The sequence below is a fragment of the Dipodomys merriami genome, unplaced genomic scaffold, assembly GCF_024711535.1.
Source record: "Dipodomys merriami isolate MVZ:Mamm:240054 unplaced genomic scaffold, mDipMer1.0.p SCAF_1, whole genome shotgun sequence".
Taxonomy (NCBI): domain Eukaryota; kingdom Metazoa; phylum Chordata; class Mammalia; order Rodentia; family Heteromyidae; genus Dipodomys; species Dipodomys merriami.
The window spans coordinates 16,681,578-16,697,645 of record NW_027202270.1 but is presented as its reverse complement, the minus strand read 5'-3'; the positions used below and the strand labels follow the sequence as shown (position 1 = coordinate 16,697,645).

The 16,068-nt window shown below is 44.7% G+C and overlaps 1 protein-coding gene across 2 annotated transcripts in view; it reads right to left on the bottom strand.

The window, feature by feature from the left end:
- Positions 1-2,593: 2,593 nt before the first annotated feature.
- Positions 2,594-16,068, bottom strand: part of Nhej1 (non-homologous end joining factor 1) — a 102,631-nt gene continuing 89,156 nt past the window's right edge. For both annotated transcript variants that reach the window (XM_070025919.1, XM_070026011.1), the window contains 3 exons: positions 4,406-4,523; positions 3,670-3,788; positions 2,594-3,080 (listed from right to left, as the gene is read on the bottom strand). In XM_070025919.1, the coding sequence (XP_069882020.1) occupies positions 3,006-3,080; positions 3,670-3,788; positions 4,406-4,523 (312 nt within the window). In that variant the 3' untranslated portion in view covers positions 2,594-3,005. The remainder of the gene's footprint in view (positions 3,081-3,669; positions 3,789-4,405; positions 4,524-16,068) is intronic.

Here is a 16,068-nt window from a genome sequence, read left to right as displayed (position 1 = left end):
AATCCAACATGGGTTCTGCTTTTAAGGGCTGCGGAGAAGCCTTGTGAAGCATGAGATAAGGGGGTCCTTCCCACCTCAAGTGCGTGGAGGAGGGTTTCTCATCCAGCCAAAGATCATGCCTGCCCCAGCTGACTGAGGGACCGGCCAGCCAGGCCAAGTAGGCCTTGCAACCTAGGTGGCGCTATTTCTCTACTTTTTAGGTCAAGCTGCTGCAGGAACTTCCTCGAGGTCCCCAGTCCTGCTCCTGGTTTGCTGGCTTGCTCGTGTAAACCACCTTATATTATTTTTTTTTCTAAAAATACTCCAAAGCAATTGAAAGAGTCCCTTCTCCCACCAGCCAGCCCTGGCCCCAGCCCCGGCCCCGGGGAGCGGGCGGGTAGGCGGGGAGGTGGGCCACCGCTTTATTAAACACAGGGAAAACTAATATTTACGGAATAAAATTTATGGAGCAGCCACGAGAATTCGACCCTTTTATGTGCATGCAGAGTGGGGGTTGGGCTAGGCTAGGGGCCTCAGGGAGGGGCCCAAGTCAGGGGGGCAGGGCTGGATACAGCCTGGCTAGGCCAATTTGTCAAAGCAGGGATTTCCCTGGAGTTGCCCTGAGATGAATGATTTTCAAACACCACCCCTTCTCAAGGGTAAGGGCTTTAGGGCAGGGATGCCTGAGTCTGGGCCTCTGGCAGCAATGTTCCCCTAAGAGGCATCTAAGCAATACCTCTATAGAGGGAGCAACTTTCAGGAACACAGGGGGCAATGGATGGGAAGGTTAAGAGGCACACTCTTACTTAACCTTTTGAAGAAGTCATACAATACTGTGAGAGTATGAATGAGAGACTATGCTCTTAGGATTGTCCTTAGAATTTTAGGAAATTCACAGGCTCTTGGACTTCCTGGCATAAAAAATGCCTACTTAAGGCTGCTATTTAGGCAGAGGGATCACCCAAGGGAAGAACCCCTATTTTCATCAACCACTTTCTCTACGCTCTTATGTTGCATACACCCTGAGATTTTGCTAACTAAATGATTCCAAAAACTAAAAGACCAAGTGTACCACCTGATAATGTATTTGATTACAGTTTCCAATTTGCTTTGAAAAAGGTAGTTCCCAGGGCACAACCCAGGTGCTGTGGTGTGTAGGTAAAGAAAAGTGATCAGTAACAGGGAATGAGGCCTGGTAGAAGGGAAAAGCAAAGATGTCAGCCTTGAAGTCCTCAGGGGTCTCATGCCCTGAAGAGCCCACAGGGAGGAGAATAGGTACTGGAAGAAGACAGGGTTTAGGATAAAGGTGGATACTGCAGAAGACTCACAGCCCTCCTAAAAAGGGTTTTCAGTAATGTATATAATAATGTTGTTAAGAACTCAGCTGTCAAGAGTCTTTAACTCCCCATTTCCTGCCTGGGGAGCAGGAAATGTCTCTCTTCTATTTCTCCTTACTTTAACCCTGTTATAGTAAAATAAATCTTGGCTAAAACTTTGAAAAGGAAAAAAACCCCACAACTCAGCTGTCTGATGTCAAATTCTGGCTGTCACCTTAGCTGAGGAACCTTTTCTAAGTCTCTTAATCACTTCCTAGTAAGTTAATGGTATCTTCCTTGTAGTCACTGAAGATTCAGGTGCCTATTAGACAGGCTATGTCTATGTTAACTGCTCAATAAATGTGAGACAGTAATAACAGTTAACCAGTAATAGCTGGTGTTCTTATTATGATTTGTGTTTTATTATCACTAGGATGGTCCTCTCCCCCATGGCTGGATATCAGTAAAGAAACAATGGTCCCAGTGAGAGAGAATAGATACATGAGGAAGCCATCAAAATAAGCAGGCCAGAAAAGACCGCTGCATCTGCTTGACTCCTACCTCCACCTAAGGGTTCTTAGTACACTGGAGTTCACTTTCATTCCTATCTCTCCAAGGTCTCACTATACAGAAAGACCTGGCAGAGGAGGTCAAGGGACTGTATCTGCTTTGCCCAAGAGTGACTGTCTCAGATTCTGCCTTTATTACGCAACCTTTACACTTCTTTCTGCCAGGTACTATTCGTTCTGTTGTCCCAGAGAACCCCTGGGGTTATTTCCTATTCCCTGTCATCCTAGTTCCACTTAGAACATTACTTGAACTGGAGTAGATAATGAGAAAGTGAAATTCCTACTTGTCACATCCATGGGATCTCCCATCCATCCTAGGGCTAGAAACTGTGTAATATCAATCTGACCCCGGGGTTTAATCTTTTATCTATGCCTTGGAAGCAGACAGGAAAATACAATCCAAGTTTAGCAAAGGAGAGCAGCAGTCTATCTGTCTTGTGTAAACACCATGGAGAGAATTCTCAAGATCAAAATTTCTGAGTGTGACAGTTCAGACCACAGTAGAGATGCTTAGGAAGAATCTGAGGGCTCAGACTTTGCCCAGAGACAACAATAAGGCCTAGGGAGGTGAGGTGGCCTGTAGGTTCTAGAGACAAGTAACTTCAAAAGCAAGGGAGTAGGGGCTGGAGGGTATCTCAGTGATAAGAACACTTGCCCAGCATGCATGATGCCAACACCAAAAATAAACAAATAAAAATAAAATAATAAAACAAAGCATCTCTAGCACCAAAAATAACTAAAGCAGAAGAGTGTGAGTGCTTTTATTCTGTGCTGAAGGGAGAAGTGGGTCCCTGAGGAGCATCTGGGTCTGGCTAGGACTTCTGAGAAAGGTAGACGAGGCTTCCTTATTAGCGTGTTGTATCTTCTGGTGGACTTGCTCTATATACCTAAAGTTCAAGGTAAGTTCCTGGGTCTGGATTGCCTCCACTGAAAATAGAGGAGGGTATAAGACTGGCTTCCATTCAAACAGGGAAGGCCAATGCCTAGTAGGCTGGAGTCAAGCTTCCCATTCAGATGGGCCTCTCAACATGAACCATGCTCAACAAACTCTGTTTGAGAGATACTCTGCCATTCCAACTCCTTTCCCGGTGATGCTGGGAAGCTGTTCTGGTTCATCCTCAACATCTGAGAACATAACAGGTTAACTGAAGAGCCCCCTTGGCTTCTTCCTTTTGAGTTTTGACAGCTGAGGTTTCTGTACAGAGTCTGAAGCACTCTAGAAAAAAGGAACACAAATTAATAAAAGCTAAGAAAGAACCATTTTTCCTTCCAGGGCTCCTAGTTAGGATGAGACCTTCTTGAAATATCTGACATAATCGTTTTGAAGTCTATATCAGGCAGTAAACAGCTAAGACTCTAAGTAAGAGTTACATACCCACCTTTTCCACCAAGCACATTTCAAGGACTAGAAGCAAGATAAGGTGAAAACAAGGAATCCAGGTTCATCACTCAGAAGGAGCCAAAAGAGAACATGTGAGAAACCAGTACTCTCCACAGTTTGGAAGCTGCTCACGACCCTCAATATTACCCAGCGAGGGGCCAAGTATGCTGGTACATACTTGTAATGCCAGCTACTTGGGAAATGGAAAGAGGAGGATTGAGGTCCAATGTCAGCCCCAAGCAAAAAATATGATACTCTATCTGAAAAATACACTAAAAGCAAAAAGACTGAGTAGGGCATAAGTATTAGGTTTGCCTAGCAAGTGTGAGGACCTGAGTTCTACCTTCAGTAACAGAAAACAAAATGTGTATGTACATATACACACAGAGAAGAGCACCCAGGAAGGCGCTTGCATGGGACTCACCATGGCCTGGTGTTCAGGTGCTAGGAGGGCTGGAGCTGCAGAGACCGGCTGTTCTGGCTGGTTCAGAAGTTGGCTATCAGTTCCTTGAGGGGAGGTGCTGCTTGAGATCTTAGTTTCTCCTGAAACCGGAAAGATCAAGAAAAGATAGGGGGAAATGGCCTTATCCGACCAGGAAGACATTAGCATTTACCAGGCATGCAGAGAAAGGCCAAACTCTGGCATGAATATATTAACAGACAAGAGTAACACAAATAGTTCTAGATGAATTTTGGAAAGCTGTTTCTATGAAGATTCACCAGGCACACTTTCAGCAGAAAAGATGAGAATTTCCTTGACTTAAAAGAGGCCAACTGTTCCTCTACACATTCTCTGATACCTGTTGGTAGAGAGATTAATCCTGCACTGACTCTCACTAACCCATAAGAACCTAGGCTAGTGCCACAGGCCACATCCATTGACCGAGTGCTTGAAATGTGGCTAGAACACATTCGAGAATAAGTTTTTCTATTTTACTTCAATTTTATTTATTCAATTAAATTTCAGGGGTAGGGTGGGTGAGAGATTAAATTCTGGGCATGGAACATGCCAGGCAAGTGCTCTACCACTTGAGCTAAGTCCCTAGCCCTTAATTCTTATTAGTTTAATTAATAATGTGGCTAGCGCCTCATATTGGACAGCACAAACCTAGAGCTTAACTCTAATCCCATGCAGATCAGGTATGTCTGGAGCTACTCACCAGTGCCTTGAAGCTTCTGTGCTGCTTGGACCTCTTGCTTGGTGACTGCTACATACAAACTCTGAAGATTCGTGACAAATGGCTTTCCATCACCAAGGCTACATGCCTCTGGTAATTTCTACAGAGGAGAAGAAATACTATCTTTGGTCTGTCTAGCCAGAGAAAAGGAATCTGATATCATCCTACTGTCAGAACTGCTATCAACCCATAATGCAGCTAGATTCACTATTGGTCACCCACACCCAAACCTGCAGGCACCATGTAAAAACTTCGGAGGGCCTTGGGTCATAAGTCAAGTGGTAGATCGCCTGCCTAGAAAGTGCATGGCCCTGAGTTCAACCCCAAGTACACCAAACATAAAGATTTCCTGGGTGGTGCCTTCAAAAAGGCAACTCCAGACATCATCTATTTCTACTTCCTCCACTCAGTATATTATGTTTTCACATGAATTCTTCACAGGTCTCTGGACTCTTCCCTCACCCCTGCCCCCTCAAAGAGAGGGCTTCTCTGAAGGTTGTTGTAAAGAATCATCTTCCTTAAGTGTCTCTGAGTTGTACAGTTTATTTACCTTTTTTTTTTTGTCGGTAGTGGGGCTTGAACTCTGGGCCTGGGCACTGTCCCTGAGCTCTTCAGCTCAAGGCAAGCACTGTATCACTTGAGCCACATGGTTTTCTGATGGTTAATTGGAGATAAGAGTCTCATGGACTTTCCTGCCCAGGCTGGCTTTGAACTATGATCCTCAGATCTCAGCCTCTCGAGTAGCTAGGATTACAGGTGTGAGCCACAGGTGCTTGGCTATTTTTCTTTCTTTCTTTCTTTCTTTCTTTTTTTACATAGGGTCTGGCAGTGTAGCAAGGATGGCCTCCAACTCATTATACAGCTCACGCTGGCCTTGAACTCACAATCTTCCTTCAGCTTCCAAAGTGCTGGAATTACAGGTATATCCCACTTCAGAAAAAACTAACCTATCTTCCTTGCTTCCCTCTTCCCCCCCCCCTTCCCCCCATGGGGACTGAATCTAAGGCCTTGACAACAAATGCTTTACCACTGACCTACATCCCAAGCCCTGTAAATCTTATTATTTTAATCGTTTACTTTCATACCAGAGAGAGAAAAAAGATGAAATCAGAACAGGCAGACTGGGGGCAACACAGGAACAACAGACTAAGAAACAAGACAAAATTATGGAGATGGGAAATAAAGTCAACAAAACTTTTGAAGCCTATTGCAATTTTATATTCTCTACTGTAGTCCCATAGTGCTTTTCCAGTAATCTCTGCCTCCTTAATAGGCGAGATAGTTTCCCAAAGGGAGTGATTGTTATGGTGGGGTAGTGCTGGGGTTTGAACTCTGGGCCTCACATTTGCTCTACCACTTCAGTTATGCTCACAACTTGTCTTGCCTTCGTTTCTTTTTCAGATATGGTCTCTTACCAGTCCAGGGCTGGCTACAGAGATTCTCCTACCTCTGCCTCATTGTGTAGCTGGAATTACAGATATGTGTCCCAGAGCCAACTTTTATTTATGGCAGAACTGAGGTTTAAGTTCAGGGCCTCTGTTTGCTAAGCTAGTGTCTACAGATGAACCATGAATCCAGGCCTGTTTTGCACTTTTTTCTTCAGGATGTGTTCTCACTTTCCATCCTTTCTGCCTGGGCCTGCACAGGAACCACGATCCGCCTCCTACAGGCTTCCTGTAGTTGCTAGGATCACAGGCACATGCCACCACATCCAGCTTCCCTTTTGGGATGAACTCTGAAGACTTTTCTGTTGGTCTGGCTTCAAATCACCATCTTTCTGTTTTCACCTTCCTATGTAGTTAAGGATTATAGACATGAGCCATTCGTGCCTGGTCTACCTTGAATTTTGAAACAGGGTTTCACATACTTTCCTTATTTTTATTTGCATTCGGGCCTGGCTCAGAATTAAGATCCACCCATCTCTTCCTCCTGGAATTTTAGGCATGAGAGACTCTGTGCAGCTCCCCCAAACAAAAATTGCTTTTTTGCAGTATTGGGTTTGAACTCAGGGCCTGGAAACCATACTCCCAGTTCCCAAAATTGTTTTTTGTTTATTTATTTATTTTTGGGTCCAGTAGTGGGGCTTGAACTCTGGGCCTGGGTGCTGTCCCTCAGCTCTTCAGCTCAAGGCTAGCACTCTACCACTTGAGCCACAGCACCACTTCTGGCTTTTTTCTTTTTGCTTATATGGTGCTGAGGAATCGAACCCAGGGCCTCATGCTTGCAAGGCAAGTGCTCTACCACTGAGCCACCTTCCCAGCCCCCAAAATTGTTTTTTGAGAGGTATAAAAAGTTACTCTTTATGTATAACACATATAGTACATAAATAAAAATTTTTTGGCAGTACTGGGGTTTGAACCCAGGGCCTTGAGCTTGATAAGCAAACGTTTTACCACTCAAGCTATGCTCTCAGCTCTGGTTTTTTGCTGGTTATTTGGAGATGGTGTTTAGACAAGTTATCTGCCTGGGCTGGCCTCAAATCACAATCTTCAGATCTCTGCCTCCTAAGTAACTACGATTACAGTCATGAGCCACTGATGTCTGACTCAAATAGATTAAAAAATTTTTAATGGTTATTTTCCTCTTATTTTGTTAATTTTATGTTTATATGATACCAAGGAGCAGGACCCAGGTCCTCATGCATGCTAGGTAAGCAGTCTACCACAAAGCCACGTTCCCTGCTCCATAAATAGATTTTTTTTTTTTTTTCAGGCCGTGGGGAACTCTGGGTTTGGGCGCTATCCCTCAGCTCTTCAGCTCAAGGCAAGCGCTCTACCACGTGAGCCACAGTGCCACTGGTTTTCTAGTGATTTATTGGAGATAAGAGTCTCACAGACTTTCCTGCCCGGGGTTGGCTTTGAACCACGATCTTCAGATCTCGGCCTTCTGAGTAACTAGGATTACAGGCGTGAGTCACCGGCCCCGGCTCATAAGTAGATTTTTGATGTATCTGTGGCATTATAATTTCTTGAGAGGGGATAATTAGGAAAAATATTTTAAAAGGCTTTTGTTGTTGTTGTTTTTGTTGGTGGTGGGGCTTGAACTCTAGGCCTGGGTGCTGTCCCTATGCTCTTCGGCTCAAGGCGAGCGCTCTACCGCTCTACCACTCTACCGCTCTACCGCTTGAGCCACAGTCCCACTTCCAGTTTTCTACTGGTTAATTGGAGATAAGAGTCTCACGGACTTTTCTGCCCTGGCTGGCTTTGAACCGGGATCCTCAGATTTTAGCCTCCTGAGTAGCTAGCCTCCTGAGTAGCTAGCCACCGGCGCTGGCTTAAAAGGCTTTTTAGGGAGGTAATCACAGCAACAACAAAGGTTGAGAAGCACTGCTATAATCCTACTTCCTTTACTGTGGTATGCTTTGCCTAATTCTAATTTCACATACTTGGCTGAACTGAACTGAAGCAATGGCTAAAGACTGAATGAAGCAAAATAAAAATGAGATGAAAGAGTATGGTATCCAGTGGTCCTGAACCTGGCTACACTTGAGAATCCTGGAATGGGCCCAGAACTACTTCATCTGTCCCTATGTGTGCCAGCTACCATGGTTCCCTGCCAAGTAGCCAGTCCCAAGAGCATCCATGCCAGCAGCTCACATGGGAAATGATCCAAGAATGCTTGGCCCACGAGACTGGCCCCTATCTCATGTCAAGGGCACCTTTCCTGTGCTGTGAAGATATTCATCTCTGAAACCTTCTATGGGAATAAATGGAGAAGAGAAAGTGAAACAATGAAGCAGGTGCTACACCACAGTTAGGATTACAGCTATCTTTCCCTGATAGGGTGGTAGCTGAAGAACTTCTTCTTCTTCTTCTTTTTGGTGCTAGTACTGGAGTTTGAACTCAGGGCCTAGGTGCTGTCCCTTAGCCTTTTCACTCAAAGCTGGTTCTCTATCACAGCTTCACTTTGAGCTTTTTGGTGACTACTTGCAGATAATAGTTTCATGGTCTTTCTTGCCCAGGCCGGCTCTGAACTGTGATTCTCAGATCTGAACCTCCTAAGTAGCTAGGATTAGAGGCATGAGCTATCAGCGCCCAGCTGTGAAGAACCTGTTGATCTCCAGGAAATAAAACATTCATTTCTATTCCAATCCTATCTCCATAAAACCTGTCCTCAGGCTTGGACTTTCTTTTTCTTACAATGTTACATCAGGTTTCAGTGAGGCTTGGACTTTCACTGGAAACCACAGACAATGAATCAGGAGCCTGGAGTCTAAACTTTGCCTCCAACAGTAATCACGAAATGAATGATCATACCAGTCATCTTGGGCAACACTCCCTGTGGAATGACTTGAAATAGGGAAGGAAAGCAACTTATCAAGCCATGCCACTTCTGCCCTACCTCACTTTCCTTCCAAGGTTCTGGTCTTGAATCCCCCAGCTACCCCCTATTCCAGTAGGCAGAGGGCCCTGGCCCTGCTTTCCTTCTTTCAGCTTCTAGGACCTCTCCTCCCGGTGCCCACATAGCCTCTGGCAGTCATTCATACTCAGCTTGGTAGGCACTGTACATTCTGTACAAGGAGGCTAGGTAGAATCTAGGCAGTCTAGGGTCATTGCCTCCTGCCCTTTCTATAGAACTAAACAGACTCATAAATTTTCCAGGCTGATCTTTACCCAGCTCATGTGTTTAACCTCAAAACGAAGTGCCAGAAGTGAAAGGCCATGAAAGCCAGTGCTGTCCTGGACCTAAGTCCAAATCTAGAATCTTATCTTAGCCCTTCTTGTATCTGTCCCTGTCTCAGAGATCTGGTCCTTCAGTTGCTGCCAAAGGTTATCCTACCCATGTATCTATTCTCAGAAAAGTACTAGAGCAGAATATCATTGTTGAATTCCAGGCTAAGTTCCAGGCACTGTCCTAGTATTTTAAATAATAACCTATTTTTGTCTTAATATTGTTTCCTTGACATCCAGAATAACCCCCTTGATAGAGGCTCAATAACTATTTATGAATGACTGAAAATGGTAGGCTGAGGTAGTTAGTAACAACTCATAAGTGGTAAAGCAGGATTAGAACCTAGGCATTCTGGCTTCAAAATTCACACTCAAGGCTGGTACTCTACCACTTGAGCCATAGCTCAACTTCCAAATTTTTGATGGTTAATTGGAGTTAAGAGTCCCACAAACTTTTCTGCTCAGGCTGGCTTCAAACCTCCATCCTCAGATCTCAGCCTTCTGAATAGTTAGGATTACAGGTGTGAGCCTCTATTGTTGAGTTTAAACAGTAGAATTTTAATTGAAACAGTAATCCAGCCCTTTCTAGGATCACAGCCCACAATCTCTTTTTTTTTTTTTTTTTTGTCGGCCGTGGGGCTTGAACTCTGGGCCTGGGCACTGTCCCTCAGCTCTTCAGCTCAAGGTGAGCGCTCTACCACTTGAGCTACAGCGCCACTTCTGGTTTTCTGGTGGTTTATTGGAGATAGGAGTCTCACAGTCTCTCCTGCCCGGGCTGGCTTTGAACCAAGATCCTCAGATCTCAGCCTCCTGAGTAGCTAGGATTACAGGCGTGAGCCACCAACGCCCGGCTCCCACAATCTCTTATATCATAGTTTATCTGTCATTCCTTCGGTGAGAAGAAAACAGTGAGCAGATAAAAGGTAGGCTTAGACAAGAACACTTAGGGACTGAGAGGTCACACCCATAAGTGCCCATTCCAAGTCACCCTCCAGCATCACTGATTTCTTAGGAATCATCTCAGAATATGCTGGTTGCTAGTGGCTCATGCCTGTAACCCTAGCTACTCAAGAGGGTAAGATCTGAAGTTCAAAACCAATGGTGGCAGGAAATGTCTGTGAGACTCTTATCTCCAATTAACCAGAAAAAGTGGGAAGAAGAGGTGTGGTTCATGTGGTAGAGCTTCAAGTTGTCTTAAGCAAGAAAGTCAAGCAAGAGCATGAGGCCCTAAATTCCAGCTTCAGTACTGACACAAAAGAAAGGAAGAGAGAAGGAGAGGGAGAAAAGGAGAGAAAAAGGGAGGGGAAGATGGGAGGGAGGGGAGCGTAGTGAGGAGGAGGCTTGAGCTTGGGGAGGGGAAACTGTAGGTCCCAGGACAGGACAATAGCAGCAGTAAGGTGGGGCATTCTGTAGAGATCAAAGTGAGAATGCTGGAGTCAGGACTAAGCAAAGCAAATAATGTCCCCTGCTATAAGTATGCCTGAGCCAGGAGCACAGTGTACCAGCCACAAAGCTGGTCGCTGCCCAAAGTAGGAGGGGAAAAATGTCAGGTTAGCCTACTAAGTAACCTGTTCATCTGATTAGCTTGGAGTCAATTCTAGCTTGATGAAACATAATTGGGGTTTTCTTTTTCTTTTTGCTGGTCTTGGAGCTTGCACTCAGGTCATGGGCACTCTCCCAGAGCTTTTGTGCACAAGACTAACCCTTCACCACTTGAGCCATAGCTCTACTTCTGACTTTTTGGTAGTTAACTAAAGATAACAGTCTCATGGACTTTTCTGCCCAGGCTGGTTTTGAGCCACAACCCTCAGTTCTCAGCCTCCTGAGTAGTAGTTAGTAGATTACAGGTGTGAGCCATCAGCTCCTAACTAGCACCCAGCTAGCAATTGGGATTTTCACATAACAGGCACCACGGGACTGTGGGCAGACCTCTGAACAGGTCTGAGTCAAGATAATGATAAAAAATAAGACTTCTACTTCTGAGAATTCATATTGTATGCAGGAGCTAGGCAAATATGCATTGTTCAGCTTTGTTTTTAGAATGATTTGTTGTCACATAAATATAAACAAAGGGTGCCGGGAATCCTTGAGAGAAGAAAGCAATGAACTCCAACTGAGAGTCCTGAGAAAAGGTTCACAAGTGGGGACATCAAGGTTAGCCTGGCTAAGTTAGTCTGAGTGTGGTGGAAGGCTGTGAGGCCCAGAGGTGTGAAAAGACAGGATATGGATACATCTCATGGGGAGTGCACTAGAAGGCTAAGTCCACATCCACCAAATTGCAAAAGACTGTGTTTTCTGAATTAATTAAGGTTATGCCCATGGGAACTTCCTTGTGTTTCACAAAGTGACTTTCTCTACTATGTAACTGCCAAAGCTTCCTTGGCTCCAAACTAATACTGAAGCAACGGTGAGGGCTCAGAAGCTGCCGGTAGGTTTCCATTTTTAGATTCTTGGCTATCTTTACTTAAACTCTTAGCACTTCTTCACAACAGACTTCTAGTACTACGACTTTTCAGTAATCAAACTCCCCTATCTCCAAGAGCTACTTTACTTTCCAGAGACAATTCACTAGGACCGCAGCTCCTGCTTACAAACTATATCAGAAGTTTTAAGAAAACTAGAGTTACAGAAATCCTACAGGGCCTTTTATTCCCCTTCTTGTCCCTGTTGCAGGCCATCTTAGTTCCTAAGCCCAAAACTCCCTCTTTTGTGGTAATTCTCGTCTTCAACAAATCTAAAACCCACACCCAGTGGTACAGAAATTCTAAGACTCCCAGAGGATTTGTTGGCAAGATCCCAGTGGCCACTTTTAACCAAATATATACAGTCTGCTCCTCTTTGCCTCCCCCTTCTTTCCTCTGAGACTGAAAAAAAAAAAAAAAAAAAAAAAAAAAAAAAACGTTTCGAACCCTTACAACCCTGATATTCAGCTCACCATAGGAGTATAGGCCTCATTCTGAGGATGGGTTTAACAGACAGGAGGTCAAGGGAATGCAACCTAACTGGACCTCTCTAGCATCCGCCTTTGAGCAGGGCACTAGCCTCAGAAATTGGCATAGCCCCAAGCCCTGGCACTGACTGTCATAGTATCACAAATGCCAAAGAAGGGCCCCCAGCACGTGATCTCCCCAAGGGTAAAAAGTCCTCTCTTCCCTCTTGCAAACTGGCAAACTGCTGGTTTGGATACAAACTTTCCTCCCTCACTTTAGGGAATCAGTCTAATGTTTATCATTAGCTTTTCTTAGGAATAAGAAAGAAAGCACTAGAAAACTCTTCTCAGAAGGCCTCGATTGCCAAAGGGTTTGCCAAACAAAATAGGGTGATAAATGATTTAGGAAGAGGACTGTAATGAGGGATCTTCAAGAAACATGACTCCCTCCCTGCCAATCTAGTCAAGTGAACAAATATTTACTATCTACTATAGTGTTCGGGACTACGGAGATGCTGAGGAATAGTGCAGTGAAGAAAGGAGATAAAAATAAGCAGAGATCAATAACAACAACACAGCTAATAAAAATTTATACTCTGCCAGATGGTGCAGAGGGAGAGAAGGATCAACACAGGTCCTTTAGAGGCAGGAATTGATGCAGGAATGTGCAAACAGAGGTCAAAGAGGGCCCTACCAAGAAGGGACCTTTCAAAAAGGCATAAAGGCTGAAGCATCTTCAAGCTGATTGATTAGTAAGGCAGATGATACAAAAAGAATGATCTAGAAACCTAAAACGTAACCTCTACATGAAAGGACAATCTGAAATACCCCTAGACCCATAACAGACAGCTTCAACAGCCAAAGGGGGAATTAGAACAAAAGGTGAGCACAATACCTGGGGAAAGTGTAAGGTTTAAAAAGAGAAAGCCCAAAGTGGCTTCTTACTCAAAGAGAAAAAAGCAACACCAATCAGGAACTAGGAAAGAGGTTTTGTTGTTGTTGTTGTTTTTCATTTTGGCAGTGTTGGGAATCAAACCTATGGCTTTGTACAAGCTAAAAAAGCACTCTACTTCTGAGCTCTATCCCCAACTGAAATAAGTTGTTGTTGTGTTTGTTTGGTTTTTTTTTTTGTCAGTCGTGGGCCTGAACTCTGGGCCTGGGCACTGTCCCTCAGCTCTTCAGCTCAAGGCTAGCACTCTACCACTTGAGCCACAGCGCCACTTCCGGCTTTTTCTGCTTATGTGGTGCTGAGAAATTGAACCCAGGGCCTCATGCATGCAAGGCAAGCGCTCAACCACGGAGCCACCTTCCCAGCCCCTGAAATAAATTCTTTTTGGGGGGGGAGGGGAGTCTGGTCGTGGGGCCTGAACTCTGGGCCTGGGCGCTGTCCCTCAGCTCTTCAGTTCAAGGCTAGCACTCTACCACTTGAGCCACAGCGCCACTTCCGGCTTTTTTCTTTTTGCTTATGTGGTGCTGAGGAATTGAACCCAGGGCTTCAGGCATGCAAGGTAAGCACTATACCACCTTCCCAGCCCCCTGAAATAAATTCTTGAGGAGGAGAAAGGACCTGGATTTATACCTATGATACTCTATTTGCTAGCGATGACACTTTAGGAGAGTTACTATATTTATTTAATGTTTAATTTTGAGAGAGGGAAGGAGAGAAGGGATGGGTGAGAAGGAAAAGAGAAGTGAGAGAGGAAGACTGATTGGAACAATGTCTATACCACAGACTTTTCTTGCCTGGCCCCGCTCCTATGGCAAGTTGACTCAAGATAAAGAACATAGAGAAACAAGGGCCTGGTGCCATTATTGTCTCCACTAGTATCCCAAAGCATGGGTTCTCCAAACAATTCAATGACTAGTTAGGGCCTAGATCAGGGAGATAGTCACAGAAACTTAGCTGTAACACGAGCTGTTTACCTCCCACCATCACGTGAGCCTACTCCACAGTCTCCAGCAGAGACCAAGCTGGTATGGTTTCTGTATCTCAAAGGCCTGGGTTAAATCCTGGCTTCGTCAGTTCCCAACTGTGTTCTCTGTTGTTGGTCGCAGGGCCTGAACTCTGGGCCTGGGCATTGTCCCTCGGCTCTTCAGCTCAAGGCTAGTGCTCTACCACTTGAGCCACAGTACCACTTCTGGCTTTTTCTGCTTATGTGGTGCTGAGGAATGGAACCCAAGGCCTCATGCATGCAAGGCAAGCGCTCTACCACTGAGCCACCTTCCCAGTCCCCTAACTGTGCTCTTTTAACCTTGGTTCCCTCACCTGAAAAATGAAGGGAACAGCATCTACTAAAGGGCACTGGTGGGAGGATTCCACAAGGTAACATTGTGAGGGGCATCTGTTCAGTCCGTGTTTTGTCTTCTCACCTGCTACATCAGCTTCTCAAAGATTACCTTTACTCTCCCACTTCTCAGGACCTGCCCAAGAGGCCAGGGTTTCACCCATATTCCCTTCTTTTTCCCTTGTCTTCCATCCTTGGGAAAAATCATGGAGGGTAAACTAGCTTTCTCTCCAAAAGTAACAACTTGCTCCCCACAAGATTTCAGCAGAAGTCTTCATGGAACCCAACTTAACTCCAACAGTGCTTCAAGGGGAAACCCCCACTCCCTGCTTCCTAATGTGGCCATGAAAAGCTACATCACTCTCACTTTTCTGTTGTTGTTATTGTTGTTGTGCTGGTCCTGAGGCTTAAACTCAGGGTTTGGGTGCTGCCCCTGATATTTTTGGCTCAAATCTAGTACTCCACCAGGTAAGCCTCAGCTCTACTTAGGCTTTTTTTGGTTGTTAATTAGAGATAAAAGAGTCTCACAGACTTTCTTGCCTAGGCTGGCTTGAACTGAGATCCTCAGATCTCAGCCTCCTGAGTGGCTAGGATTACAGGCATGAGCCATTGGTACCTGGCTCTCACTCCCACTTTTAAGTAATATATGCTCGGTAAAGACTATTTGGGAAATAGAAGAACATGACCTGCAGGAACTACCCAAAGAGTTAATGGCCGAATAATTTTAGATGGGACTAAACACGGATTCCTCAGAATCTGAGAGGAAAAAAATTAGCAAGGAAAACAGTACTGATGTGGTGGTGATGTCCACATTTCATAAGACTATATTTCTTCTCATTCCAAATCCTTCCTCAGTAGTTCATCTGGATGAGCAGTTTCTGAGTTTCAGGCAAGATCCAACCCTGAGGGGCTCTCCCTGTTTTGTCCTCCACAGAATAGCCTTCTATCAGCTCACTGATGAGAAACCTTGGTGTTCCGGGAGAGATCACAGTATCCTAACTTCACAAGCCACACTGCCCTTGAAGGTCCACATGCAGAATCCATGAGACAGCTGCTACTGCTCTGTTTGGTCTGATTTAACTTTGTTTGGGTCTGTAGCTGTTACAAGGCCTTCCCTGACCATTTTGCCCTGTTGCTGCTGACCTCCATGATTAGCCTCTGGCTCTTGAGCATCCACCCAGCCCTGAGCTAGAAGGAAAAACAACCCAGAGAGGCCTGAACATTATCTTGTGTTTAGGAACCTTACAAATTAATTATAGTGTAGGGACCTTGCAAATTATTTAACTTACAGTGCACTTTGCCCCTCTCCCTTTTAAAACAAGGTAGGGGAATGGAGGGGTGCACGCACTCTCCATGCAGGCATGCATCTGTGCAGGCTGGTGAAGCTACCAGACCACCATCTCTGTGACCTCCCTTCAAAGCAGGATAATTCTGCCATCTTGCTCTTCTCCCATACTGCTGAAAATGCAACGGGGGTTCAAACAGAAGAGTTCAAAATGGCTTGACATATAGTCCACATCCAATTTACAGCCAATATCAATATTGATTCTTAAGATTAATTTTTAAATGTTTTCTATATTCAAGATATTGGGCTAAGTAAGCATTTCAGTACATTATTCAATTAACCTCCATAGTTACCTTATTGACCAGGCACTACAATAACTCATATATATGTATATATGTGTATATATATATATATATATATATACAACATACATATACATGTGTATGTATGTGTATGTGTATATGTGTGTGTGTGTG